The 14,924-nt window shown below is 38.3% G+C and overlaps 1 protein-coding gene across 1 annotated transcript; it reads left to right on the plus strand.

Moving 5' to 3' along the window:
• The first annotated feature begins 8,082 nt into the window (after nt 1–8,082).
• LOC131770823 (fibrous sheath CABYR-binding protein) lies at nt 8,083–11,124 on the plus strand. Its single transcript, XM_059086553.2, has 3 exons — nt 8,083–8,188; nt 9,290–9,380; nt 9,841–11,124. The coding sequence occupies exons 2-3, from the start codon at nt 9,293–9,295 to the stop codon at nt 11,001–11,003; spliced, it is 1,251 nt and encodes a 416-aa protein (XP_058942536.2). The 5' UTR covers nt 8,083–8,188; nt 9,290–9,292; the 3' UTR covers nt 11,004–11,124.
• The last annotated feature ends 3,800 nt before the right edge of the window (nt 11,125–14,924 follow it).

A 14,924-nucleotide genomic window follows, 5' to 3' on the forward strand; every position in this document is an offset into this window, starting at 1 on the left:
CCGTAAAGTGGCAAAAATTTTAACTGTTTACCGTAAAAGCCATTACCCCGATTGAGACCTCATTTTACGGAAGGACGGATTGATATGTCATAAGAATATTAAATCAAGCAAGCAATTAGAAATTTCGGGCGCTGAAGAAAGCTGAAGAGCGGAAAATTTATGCACGGAGCAGAAGTTTCGGTCCATCCTTGGATGAATCTAAAATGTGTTTTCTCACTCAAGATTAGAAGCCGAGTAACGACGTCAATTTCTTCCCAGTATCTGTGGTAAGCTGTAGAGGAAAAATACGCGGAAGAAGACAACAGCTCTTTTTCAAAGCTTAGTTATAGCACTATCTGACTTGTCATGATTGATTTAACTTGATACGACATTCTGAAAAAGACATTAAGCCGTTTCATTAAAGTTCTTTGGTTTATCGTGGTATCTATTTCACGAACTATATTGAGAAGCACGTCGATATTTTTTCTCCAAAGATTTGGAGAATAATCATTAAAGTCTCGACAGTCATTTTTCACTTTCATGGTAGAGACTGTAGACTTGTATAAAGGTAGAATCTTTCTCTTTGATTCTAAGTCTCATATCCGTAAAGTGCTTAAGCTTATCGCGACATCTATTTCAGCAGCTATAATGGACGAATATTCTGGGGTGCCTAAACGTCAAACTTTCCCGCCATTACATTTGCAACCCTTCACAAGACTTAAAACCGGAGGATGATAACACGCTAACACCGCACGCTTTGCGTGTCCAGAGGTCCCGCATATGCTTATATTTAACGTGTAGAAATAAATAGGATACACTTCGTACTGTTTTTGAAAAGTTGATGGGCTAAGCCGAGCGTGTTTGCTATCACGCTCAGCGTGTTATGGTATCACACTTTGTCTGCGGTCGGGAACAATCTTCTGAGCGTGCTCAAATTTACGAAAATCAAAAGGAGGCTCACAGTATTTTCGCTCAACCTTCTAAAAAAGTATAATTAATTTTAAATTTTTTAATTTTAAAAAAACCTCCTTCAGGCAGCTGGTTCGCCGATCGGACCGACTACGCTCAGCACACTTCGAATACAATACCGTATGAGACATCCTTACGGCCTATTTACACGGCACGACTTTGTCGCATGCGACAAGCTTACGACAGGCCTACGACATGACTTAAGAGTCGTAAGCGAGTTGTAGGTTTGATTTACACGAAAAAATTCGTGTCGTAAGCCTGTCGTAAGCTTGTCGCATGCGACAAAGTCGTACCGTGTAAATAGGCCCTTACAAACATTCAAATGTCCTTGTTCGTAACCTTGAAAATTGCTACAATATCCGTAATGGTTCCATAATTTTCTATTACTTCGATGTGAGTCTAGTGAAACGAACCTCATCCTACAAATAAAGGCGAAAATAACAAGCGGTAAAAAAAACATGTGCACGAAGGTTTGACCTAGTGTTGAATGACAAAACCTCGGCAGAGACTGGGCCTAATGCACAGGAAACCTAACATTTACAGGAAACTACAGTGGGATTAGCGTGATAGTTCAGGGTTTCCCTAGATACAACTGCATTTAATTAAGAGACTGAACGCTATTCAGAATATTAAGATCAAGTTTATTTTTTTAGGGCTAACTTAGTCTTACCTAGGACTCCTTGGACCCCGTAAAGTGTAAACAGTGCGAAAAAAAGGCTTAATCATATGAGTCAAGATCGGAATTCTATTGTTTTACTCTCACTCACCCACTCATCTTGACGATATATGTGGCTTCGCCTCCCATGTAGCCAGAGGAAGCAGTAGCCAAAAAAATCATAAAATCTTTTGAGATGAAAGGACATCGATTAAAATCTCCTGAGAACTGACCGCAACAAATTTTCAGTCAAGAAATAGTGTCCCTGACTTACTGAAATGAGAAAAGAGGGTAAGTTTCTAAAGAAACTGTGGTGCTGCGTCGGTGGGAGAGTATAACAGGGTAATGACCACCATAAAGAGTGAAAAGCCTATTCACTCTTTACGGTGGCCAATTTACGTTTTTAACTCAGTTACTAAAATGAGACTTGGAATCAAAAAAGAAAGATTCTACCTTTATGCAAGTCTGCAATCTCTATCATGAAGGTAAAAAAACGACTGTAGATACTTCAATAATTATTATTAAAATCTCTAGAGAAAATCATCGACGCGCATCTCACACAATCACATGCCCGCTCAAAGATGAAGAGGAGAATACGAACTTAAATATAAATGTCCATTGTAGTTCGTGAAATAGATACCGCGATTAACCAAAGAAAATTAATAACAAGGGCTTCATATCTTTTACAGAATGTCGTATAAGTTAAATAAATCACGACACATCAGAAAGTGTAATAACTAAGCCCTGAAAAAGAGCTGTTGTCTTCTGCAGTAGCATTCCTCCTAAACAGCTCACCGCAGATACTGGGAAGAAGTTGGCGTAGTTACTCGGCTTCTAATCTCTGTGAGTAAATCTTAACTAACGAATGTAGTTTTACGATCTTAGAATATCACTGTAAGTAAAACTTTAGGCAATCAAAATCTTCATTTAAAGAGATTTTTATCCGAGACCCTTTGGGCTCGATAAACTTGCTCAGCTCTTATCAATGGCAAAGTCTCACCTCGATTACTTTTTCCAAACCTGTTTACATCGATGTTCAAAAATTTCTCTTTCCGCAACCAACCCAACATTTATTTTTCCCATCCATCCATGCAGAAGGAATCCTAAATCACGTGAGGGAATATTAATGAGAGTTAGATTTCTTATTGCAAAAAGAAATTTTGAAATCGAAGGTTTTCTTAAAAAACGTGATAGTTTAAGCTTCGTAAATCCTTTCTACAGATGCATTTTTTTAAAGAGGTATACTGATTTCTTGTGAAGGGAACTGCTTAGCTTGTAAAAACAGATTCGGGGCATCTAATACGCTGGTCAAACCCCTGACCTTTGGTACCCACCCATAAGTATGAGGACGGAGAGAACTCCTAAGATTCAATTAGCAATTCGTACCTCTAGCTTCCAGATATATCCTCTGGTCAATTGATTAGAAAATTTTAGAGTTATTCCAAGATAACACTCTCTGGGTGTCGAGGTTGATCTACAATTGCTGAGTGGAGTCCAAGTCAGGGTGTTGTCAGTCAAGTGATTCGAAGTCACATGCACGCACGATCGCCCCTAGATTTTACCACATAATTTTTAGTTCCGTTACTGATTGATTGTGTCAATACCAAAATGTGAGCAACGAAACACTGAAAAATGCAATATGAGAGCACATATGCTTGTAAAAATCAAAGGAGAATATAACTGAACGATTGATGCAGTTAATTTTGACCATGCCTGTTTTCAATGTGGACCTCTCAACCTGCTCACCAGCTAATTATGACGTTTAATTCATTGTGATTGGCTAGCGCTGGTTAGGTAGTTGAGTTTTATTGGCGGATGATTTTCGACTTGGCCAGTCATCTTACAAGTGTGTGTAATCGGACTGATGACATGGGACAGTGTGGAATTAAAAAGAGCCGGTTGAGCCGAAAGTAAGTGCTGCTGCATTTTCTCAGTTCATAAACTCAAATTCTTAGGTTTTCGGTGTTACGACACTCAGTTGCAAAGTATCCTAAAGAGTTTTGGAGTTTTAATATCACCTATTTGCTTTATATGTAGCATAGACCTGAGAAATGTCTATGTAATTACTTCTCGATTATCGACAAGCTGCATTGACGACGCTCTGATTTCTACTTTTGATAACGTTTCGAAGGAAATGAAGTACGTCTCCCCGTTGTTGTTCACTTTGGCGGTGGCGGAGTCATGGCCCTCTCCGAGGGTGGAACGTGAAGCGGAGATGGATGGTAAGATGGATGGTAATGAAAGACTTGTAGTAACCTGATAATAACAAATAGATACATTAAGTTGTAGGAACTAGAAGCACATATGGGAAAGACGTGAACGGGGCACTGAGACTCATGCGACACGCCTAACCAGGGTAATGGAAATTTGAAAATATGTGAAAAATTATACAAGTATAATTCAGATATCAGCAGACCAAAAAGTTTGTTTTCTTTTGTGGTAATAGGGTTCAAGCGGAATTCCCACGTAAGGTTGTTCGAAATAACTTCACACAGATTCTTCTGCTTAAGCACACACAATAACTTGTCGGAAAAATAATCTTGAAGTAAAGGCCTCTTCTTGCGCATAACCTTGGTCCCAGAAAGATTAAATTGGATGTTGTTTACGTGGCTTCAGCTAAAGGGGTTTGTCAGAACTTATTGAGGTCGTCCACAATCTGTTGTCGATGAGATAGGACTGAAGATTTCAGTATGAGTCACCAAGGGCAAACCAGGCAAACGTGCCGCCTTCCATAACATGCCGTTTGATGACGATGCTCTCTTGAAATGCCTTCAATATGATTTTATAAGTAGTGTTCCGCGCTGAAGGTGAAAGGAAAAGTGAAGTAATTATGTAAAGTCTATCAATATTCCGGTTATACGGTTACAACTTACAACACACTTTAATCAATATTCACCTCACTTAAATACATTTCACAATATTTCTATTCGTAGTTAACATACATGTAACTGCTTCCGTTGAAGCTAAGTGTTACCGCTTCCGAGAAAAGCTGCGAAATATTTTCTGGTTAGGTTGACGCCCCCGTGATTAGTTATTTTTAGACAGAATATTATAGTTAACGTTTCAGTTCAAGATAAGACCCCGCGTGATCAAGATCGTTTTTGAATAGAAGACAAGTTAGACTGTAATCCTCGCTAAGGTAATCAAGACCCGCGAACATTGTTAAGCAATAACTTGTTTTTTGATTATGTTATCTAGCTCGTAGTCGTTACTCAAAGCGAAATTTATCGCTCGTTTTTGCCTTTCTTTTGGTTCCTTTAATTGCCACGTGCTCGTTTCCAAAATCGAGATAATTCTTAAGCTATGATCACAATACTTAGGTAATTTCTTTACGTAATAATTTCAGTTGACCGCTTCGATATATTAACGCCCCAAGGAATAGGAAAAGGAATAAAGAAAGAAAAGATCCTATTTGGTTTGGTGTTTATCGCATGCGCGTGTATCAACCCGGGAATCGAATTTGCAACTCTAGCTTGAAAAGAATCATTTACAATACAGTCCTGCAGTCGTACCGGTCTATTCCCATGATGAATGCATTCTAAAAGCTACGACACTACAGATTAGATGCCTTGGATTCCAGAACATCTAAGATTTTTCTCGGTTTTCCTGCAAAATTAGCAGATTTTAACGAAGTCGACCCTGGAGCGTTTTTATTTGATGTTAACAAATTCGAGGAAAATTATGTATTCTCATGTTTTTTATAGATGATACCAATAATTTTAATATTTTTTTCCGAACTGCCACTAACAAGTTTTATTTAAAAGTACAAATTTCCAGAAGGAACAAACGACTACATTTCAAAGGGTTGTGATAAAAAAGTTTTCGTTGTGGATTGACCCGCGCTGAGCCCATCCCAATTTTGGAGCGTTCATTAACAAGACGCCATCTGATTGGTTCTTTACCTGGTCAGTATTTTCCTATCTCTGCCCACTGGCAACGGTAACGCTTTCGTGAGTTGTCGAGTACATCCCTACATTCGTTGCCATTTTGCATAACTAACATCTCGTTTTACCGGCTGGTAACCAAGCATTAAGAAAGTGTAAAATAGCTTCATCATACGCACAATATTCCCCTTCTAAAGGTCTTGTTCAACATAGAATCTTTGTAGCTCAGTAGTACAACAAGGGATCACAGAATCCCAATATCTGGGGTTCGATTCCATGGGAGCCCAAAATTTATCCCATGCACGAGATAAAACGAAAAATACTTTACTTCAGAATGTACGTTCTCTGGACTACCTGCGATGAAGTTTGGGTCTTGCTAAACCTACAAACTTCTCAAAAGAAAGATACATTGAGATAGGCGATCCGTATCAGAAATGACTACGCATATCCCAATGATGAAGAAGTACATACATGTGCGACTGATTTTATCATTGGAGCTTCAAGTAAACACGTATTTGACATCTGGAAATAAAAAACTTATTTGATTCACTTACTCTCGGTGAGTATTTACCTGTTTTACCCTTCCCCACCCTCTGTTGCGATGTTATCAACAATGATCGTAAAAGAGACTTGAATTTCAAGTCACTTGAATAAAAATTTACGTGTCTCTACTTTTCAACTGCAAAATTTGATTTGTAGTGTTACGTGCAGGAGTTGAATGGCAAAGTAATCACTCTAAGTTGGATTTCCAGAACTTCTAAAATTGTGTTTGGGGTTTTCTTCCCTCAAAATAAGAAATTATATCAATCATGGACGTAAGAACATTTTTTGTTTGATGTCGAGAATTTCGAGAAAAATTAAAACTTTTCATGTTTCGTGTGGATTATGCCAATAATTTTGATATTTTTCGGAACAGTCTCTGACAAGTTTTATCTTTGATCATAGAGAATATTCTTGTTTTTAAAGTGTAAAAGCTACAAAATATGCGTGTATCAAACAGAAGCCCGGAAGGAAAATAAAGCTAAACATTTTACTTATGGTCTGACCTACGTTGGACCCGATCCAATTTTACCTACATTGATATTCAAAGATCGAACAGCCACGTCTGTTCTGGCAGAGTTAAGATTTACTCACAGAGATTAAGAGCGGAGTATCGACACCAGCTTCTGCCTTGTATCTGCGGTGAGTTGTCGTGGAAAAATACTACTCAATACGACAACAGCTCTTTCTTAAAGCTCAGTTAACACTTTTTGACGTGTCGCGATCGATTTAGCTTGATACATATCGAATGATATCTCAATGTCTTTTCTTTTAGGGGCTTATTGCGGTATCAGTTTCAACGGGCTATAATGGACGATGATAGACATTCGTGTTCTTCTCTTTATCTTTGAGTGGGTGTCTGATTGCAAAACACCAGATCTCCCTGAATGAGGGATCTAAAATAAGGAACACGTCAGTGTTTTATCTTTCAGTGATATTCTGACGACAGTCATTTTAAGTCTACGTCCACCATCAATCACAGAAATGAAAAATGCTAGAATCTTTCCTGCTGATTTAAATTCTCATTTCGAAACTTAATTACTTTAAATTTTTCCGTTGAAAATTTGTGGCGTTCAGTTGCCACTGACGAGATTTACCTCGATGTCCTTTTACCTTAAAAGATCTTCAGACTTTGCTAAATGATTCAAGCTGAAAGTGTGATAACATTCTGAAAACTTTCAGCCAATCTTGATTTAGCCTTTAGGCTTCGAATTCAGCGCATCTGTACCCAAGACAACCCTGAACTATTACACGAACCCTATTGTAGTTTTCTCTTCCCTGAACTTGTTAATGAAAAGTGTGATAATATTCTGAAAACTTTCAGCCAATCTTGATTTAGCCTTCAGGCTTCACACAACCCTGAACTATCACACGAATCCTATTGTAGTTTTCTCTTCCTTGAACTTATTAATGAAAAGTTTGTGAAAGTACTGCTTTATCATTCTAACTGAACTTATTTGTATCAAATCAAACAGAGAGGATAAAGAAGAGGAAGGAAAAGAGGAAGAAAAATCTTAATATTAACTTTTTAGCCAAGCGGACTAAAAAAAAATCGTTCAATTAAGATTGGAGTGCATAAGCAAGAACTTAGTTTAATAGAAATTGTTTATATCAACATCTGACTGGATAATGTATGAATTTTCATGCTTAATATGAAGACATTTTTTGTTTTAGATGGTTGACCGAAAATATATACAGGGTGCTTCATTTTGACTCTCATACGGCTCAGAATCATGTTCCCGACTGCACACAACGTGTGTTACGATAACACGCCAAGTGTGATATCAAACACGTTCGGTTTAGCGCGACAACTTTTCGTAAACAGTACAAAATGTGTCCTCCAATAGTTGTCGTCATCATATCATCGAAAAACAAGAAACATGTCCTTCACACACCTGCTCAAAGATAAGGAGAAGAATACGATTGTCTAGAAATTCGTCCATTATAGCTCGTGAAACAGATAGTGCGATAACAAAAGCACTTCGAAAAGGAGATAAAATCTTTCGGTGTATATAGCTAATTAAAATCAACGATGATACTTCATAAAGTGTTAACTAAGCCTTAAAAGAGCTGTTATCGTCTTTTTCAGCAGCATTTTTCATCAACAGCTCTCCGCAGATATTGAGGAAAAGTTGGCGTCGACCCTCGGCTTTTTATCTCTGTGAGTAAATCTTAACTAAATGAACGTAGTTGTTCGATCTAAGAGTATCAGTATGAGAAAACCTTTAAGCGCGTGATCGAAAACTTTAAATTAGAAATTTTCATTCGAGAACATTCACTTCGCTACGCTTACTCAGCTCTTATCTGTGACAAAAGCTTCACTTCGGTTATTTTTTCCCAGCCCAGCCTGTTTGTATTAATGTTTTTCTTTTCCCTTACATAATCGAAAGTTTCCTTATGTAAAGCCATTTTTAAGCCTCCTAAATCCCTTCGTCACTGACCGTCTGTAATGTATTTTCAAAAGAGACATTTTTTTTAAATTAAAGAAGGGAACAGACTTGAGGCATAAGATGTGCTGGGTAAACCCCAACACTCGATACCCTCTATCAGTGTGAGGACAGGCAGAACTCCCAAGATAATTTGTGCTTCTAGCCACTCGTCGTTTGATCGGGAGAATCGGGAGCTATGCCAAGATAACACTATTCAATTCGACCAATTTTCGATTGAGTGCCAAAAGTAATCCAGGATTGCTTTGGTTTTTAATCTTATATGATCTATAATTTGGCCAGAAAACTCGTGCCTCTTTCAAACCAATCGCATCCAAAACTTGAAAAGAATCGCGATTTGGTCACTTGCGTTTCTCGCACTTTATGCAGTTTGCTTGTTTTAACCCAGTCTGAGTTCTCAGCGGTTCCTTGTTGCGTCTTCCTCTTCAAACTGACTGCTTGTTGTGATTGCTTTGGTTCTGGTGTGACGACACTCAATCGCAGTGTTTTGAAATTATGAGGGGAATAGTAGAGCTTCCTTTAACTCTTTGATTGCCAAGATCTCATTAGTTATTCTCCTTGCTGTCTGTCATATAGTTCTTGTGATGTTAGTTCGGAGAATTTGGTATTGGATCAACTAATAATCCCCTAATTGATATTTTCTTTGTTCTCATCACTTGATATTGTATCGATATTGTAAGGAGAAATTCTGTTTTGATCACCCATGAGAATTAAAGGATTGAGGGTATTTCCATTATATATATAGAATGAAATGTCAACTGTCAACAAACTGCATTGAGGACGCTCTGATTTCTGTTCTTGATAACGTTTTGAAGGAAATGAAGTGCGTCGCTCTGTTAATAATCACTTTGGCAGTGGCGAAATCATGGCCTGCTACGCGGAGGGAACTTGAAGTGAGGAGAGCTGGTAAGAACTTCAGTCATAACTTTGCGAATTATTGAGTGAATTACCTATATTAATTTGAAAATATTAACTCTGGTTTGAAAGAAAATACCATATGACTGTTCTAAAAGTGAAGCGGTTTCCCTCAGAAACCAGGATCGAAGGTTTTCTTTTACTATGCATATCCAATCTTTTGGAGACTAAAGCCGACTCCCCTTACCCGATTGGAAGTTCATACGATGTTTCCGATTCATTTTATCCCAATTTGATGGGTTAGACATTTACTCCCAATTAAGTATTTCAAATTTCAAATGAAAAAAAAACACACACACAACTGACTGTTCTGCATAGGGAGCAATCTTTATTAGAAACATGGACAGAAAGTCTTTTTTTCTTTCGAGAAATTTTCACATCAAGAAAAATACGATTAACTTCTTTTAAAACGTTGAATGGATCCCATAATTTTAATCCTCTCATTTTTTAGGAGCAAAATTCGACTACCCTAGTAAAAGAAAAGCAGACTACCCTGGCAAAGCCGACTACCCTAACAAAGCTGACCACTCAGAGGAGTACCCTAAGGAAGCCGACTTTCCCAACAAAGCTGACTACCCTGGCAAAGCCGACTACCCTAACAAAGCTGACTACCCAGAGGAGTACCCTAAGGAAGCCGACTACCCTAAGGAAGCCGACTACCCTAAGGAAGCTGACTACCCTAAGGAAGCCGACTATCCTAACATAGCTGACTACCTTAACAAAGCTGACTACCCTAACAAAGCTGACTACCCAAAGGAGCACCCTAAGGAAGCCGACTATCCTAACAAAGCTGACAACCCTAGCAAAGCTGACTACTCTAACAAAGCTGACTACCCAGAGGAGTACCCAAAAGAAGCCGACTATCCTAACAAAGCTGACTACCCTAACAAAGCTGACTTCCCAGAGCAGTACCTTCAGGAGGACGACTACCCTAAGGAAGCTGACTATCCTAACAAAGCTGACTACCCTGGCAAAGCTGACTACCCCAACAAAGCTGACAACCCAGAGGAGTACCCTAAGGAAGCCGACTATTCTAACAAAGCTGACTACCCTAGCGAAGCCGACTACACTTACATAGCTGACGACCCAGAGGAGTACCCTAAGGAAGCCGACTATCCAAACAAAGCTGACCATCCAGAGGAGTACCCTAAGGAAGCTGACTATTCTAACAAAGCTGACTACCCTAGCGAAGCCGACTACACTTACATAGCTGACGACCCAGAGGAGTACCCTAAGGAAGCCGACTATCTAAACAAAGCTGACCATCCAGAGGAGTACCCTAAGGAAGCCGACTATTCTAACAAAGCTGACTACCCTAGCGAAGCCGACTACACTTACATAGCTGACGACCCAGAGGAGTACCCTAAGGAAGCCGACTATCCAAACAGAGCTGACGACCCAGAGGAGTACCCTAAGGAAGCCGACTATCCAAACAGAGCTGACGACCCAGAGGAGTACCCTAAGGAAGCCGACTACGCTTACATAGCTGACGACCCAGAGGAGTACCCTAAGGAAGCCGACTATCCAAACAGAGCTGACCACCCAGAGGAGTACCCGAAGGAAGCCGACTATCCTGACAAAGCTGACTATGGAATAAATAATAAAATTGAATAACATCAGTTTCACCTTCTCTGATGAGTGCAAGCATGGAACTAATGTCAATCATAACCTTGTACTAAAATTTGTAAGAACAGGTAATAATAGTCATCAAGGACAAATAAAGGAAGAACACGAAGCATGTTTCAATGTGTGTGCAATTAAATAATGACGAGATGAGTGGGGCCTTTATGTAATTTCACTCAGTTGACAAAAGAGTAAAGTTGAATGTAAATATCGGCAGATGCTCCTTTGGTACTCGTACTATGACCATGCCAATTGCCTAAATTAAAATCAAAGTTTGGCATGACGGCAGAGGTATTTTATTAAGATCTTGGAGACGTGAGAAGCTCCAGGCAAAGAAAAATTTACAATGTGATCCAATAAAAAATCAGACAGGTTGGGAAAAGTGAAAAAAAAGAGAAGATATGGTAGGAAATCAGCAGAAGTTCTGGTCTATTCATGAATGATTAAGAGATCTTTGCCACGCCTACAACTTTAAGAAAAGCTGTTAAAAACCAATAATGACAAATAAGAAAGAGATAAGGGCTAACGAAATAAGAGAAGAAAAGAAGGAGCATTCAAAACGAGCAGAAGTTCTGGTCCATACAAGAATGATTTAGAGATATACCCTCGCCCCTAACTGATAGCAAAGCTAATAAAACTAATAATAAAAAGCTAGGCAGGGGTGAATGAAATCAAAGGAAGATGTGGGCGAGCATTCAAAATGAGCAGAAGTTCGGGTCCATCCATGAATGAGTACAATTAATTTGCCTCCGCCTCCAATTGTTAGCAAAGCGGTGAATAACTATTGATAACAGATTAGACAGAGGTAAGGAACAACGAGACAAAAGGCAGATATGGGTGAGCATTCGACATGAGCAGAAGTTTTGGTCCATCCATGAATGAGTAAGCGAAATTTTCCCTCGCCCCGTCTGTTAGCAAGGCCAGAAACAACTATTAGTAATAACAAATGAGACATTAGGACGAGCGATGTAAAGAGATGATATGGGTGAGCAGTCGGAGTTAGCAGAACTTCTGGTCCATCCATGAATGGTTGAGTGATATTTACTCTCGTAATTTTTTGCCAAAGTGATAAATAACTTTTAAAAGAGAAAAGAGATTACTTGCTGGAAATCTATGTAATTAAAATTGAGGTGATGATGATCACAATCAAGATTATTTGTTTCGTCTGCAAGAAATATGTAAATGAGAAAATATCCAACAAAGTAAAAAAAATATAATCAAGAATTTTGCCTACAATCTAGCCTGATGGAAAGAGAAATTTTCCGTCTCCTCTAAAGATTGAGGCAAGGAATGCAACCTTGTTAATGGAAACTTATCAGGATTCGCTCCTATAACATTATATCCTCTATAATATGAAAACTTGTCCCCAGAAAGAGGTCTGAAAGAATTGTACAGCAGAGACAAATTGGTATAGTTAATAACGAAATTAAATCAATGAAGCATTGAGGAAACTTTGTGTGCCGATGACGACTAAAAATGGAAAATTTATGCACTTAGCAGAAGTTCTTGTCCATCCATGACTGCATCTGAAGAGATTTCCGTCTCCTCTCAAGAATGAGGCAACGAACGCAACTTTGATGGGAAATTTATGCACTCAGCAGAAGTTCTTGTCCATCCATGAATGAATTTAAAGAGATTTTCTGTCTCTGTCTCTGTGACTTTCTGTCACCAGAAAGAGATCTGAAAGAATTGTACAGCAGAGACAAATCGGTATACTTAAGAACGAAATTAAATCAATCAAGCATTGAGGAAACTTTGGGTGCCGATAGCGACTAAAAATGGAAAATTTATGCACTTAGCAGAAGTTCTTGTCCATCCATGACTGCATCTGAAGAGATTTCCGTCTCCTCTCAAGAATGAGGCAACGAACGCAACTTTGTTGAAGGAAACTAAGCATGGTTCGTTCCTATAACATTATATCCTGGATAATATGAAAACTTGTTCCCAGAAAGAGGTCTGAAAGAATTATACAGCAGAGACAAATTGGTATACTTAATAACGAAATTAAATCAATCAAGCATTGAGGAAACTTTGGGTGCCGATAACGACTAAAAATGGAAAATTTATGCACTCAGCAGAAGTTCTTGTCCATCCATGAATGAATCTAAAGAGATTTTCCGTCTCCTCTCAAGATTGAAGAAAGGAACGCAACCTTGTTGATGGAAACTTAGCAGGGTTCGCTCCTGTAACATTATATCCTGGATAATATGAAAACTTGTTCCCAGAAAGAGATCTGAAAGAATTATACAGCAGAGATAAATTGGTATAGTTAATAACGAAATTAAATCAATCAAGCATTGAGGAAACTTTGGGTGCCGATGGCGACTAAAAATGGAAAATTTATGCACTCAGCAGAAGTTCTTGTCCATCCATGAATGACTCTAAAGAGATGTTCTGTCTCCTCTCAAGATTGAAGCAAGGAACACAACCTTGTTGATGGAAACTTAGCAGGGTTCGCTCCTGTAACACTATATCCTCTATAATACGAAAACTTATCACCAGAAAGAGATCTGAAATAATTGTACAGAAGAGACAAATTGGTATACTTAATAACGAAATTAAATCAATCAAGCATTGAGGAAACTTTGTGTGCCGATAACGACTAAAAATGGAAAATTTATGCATTCAGCAGAAGTTCTTGTCCATCCATGACTGAATCTAAAGAGATTTTCTGTCTCCTCTCAAGACTGAAGCAAGGAATACAACCTTGTTGATGGAAACTTAGCAGGGTTCGCTCCTCTAACATTATATCCTCTATAATATAAAAACTTGTCCCCAGAAAGAGGTCTGAAAGAATTGTACAGCAGAGACAAAATGGTATACTTAAGAACGAAATTAAATCAATCAAGCATTGAGGAAACTTTGTGTGCCGATGACGACTAAAAATGGAAAATTTATGCATTTAGCAGAAGTTCTTGTCCATCCATGAATGAATTTAAAGGGATTTTCTGTCTCCTCTCAAGACTGAAGCAAGGAACGCAACCTTGTTGATAGAAACTTAGCAGGGTTCGCTCCTGTAACACTATATCCTCTATAATACGAAAACTTATCACCAGAAAGAGATCTGAAAGAATTGTACAGAAGAGACAAATTGGTATGCTTAATAACGAAATTAAATCAATCAAGCATTGAGGAAACTTTGTGTGCCGATAACGACTAAAAATGGAAAATTTATGCATTTAGCAGAAGTTCTTGTCCATCCATGACTGAATCTAAAGAGATCTTCTGTCTCCTCTCAAGACTGAAGCAAGGAACGCAACCTTTTTGATGGAAACTTAGCAGGGTTCGCTCCTATAACATTATATCCTCTATAATTTGAAAACTTGTCCCCAGAAAGAGGTCTGAAAGAATTGTACAGCAGAGACAAATTGGTATAGTTAATAACGAAATTAAATCAATGAAGCATTGAGGAAACTTTGTGTGCCGATGACGACTGAAAATGGGAAATTTATGCACTCAGCAGAAGTTCTTGTCCATCCATGAATGAATTTAAAGAGATTTTCGGTCTCCTCTCAAGACTGAAGCAAGGAACGCTACCTTGTGGAAGGAAACTTAGCAGGGTTCGCTCCTATAACATTATATCCTATAAAACATGAAAACTTGCCTTAATAGAATAATAGATATAGACAATTTCTAAACACACTATAAACGAAGACGGATGTTTCTTCGAGTATAGCTTCGACTGGTAGAAGACAGTTTTAGCAAATTATTTTGGGAAAAAAATAAGCGACTATTGTATCTAGGATAGAGAGATAGTTTATCAAAAATTACAACGCAGCCCGTTGGCTGAATTACGTGATTATTTGCAATATTATGATATAAAATAATGCAAAAGTAGCGTTAAATTATATGAATCCTGTAATGATAACATTTAAAAAGACTTTGAGTAAAGATTATTTCCATATACAGTTT

This window comes from Pocillopora verrucosa, chromosome 13 (genome assembly GCF_036669915.1).
Source record: "Pocillopora verrucosa isolate sample1 chromosome 13, ASM3666991v2, whole genome shotgun sequence".
In the NCBI taxonomy this organism is placed as follows: domain Eukaryota; kingdom Metazoa; phylum Cnidaria; class Anthozoa; order Scleractinia; family Pocilloporidae; genus Pocillopora; species Pocillopora verrucosa.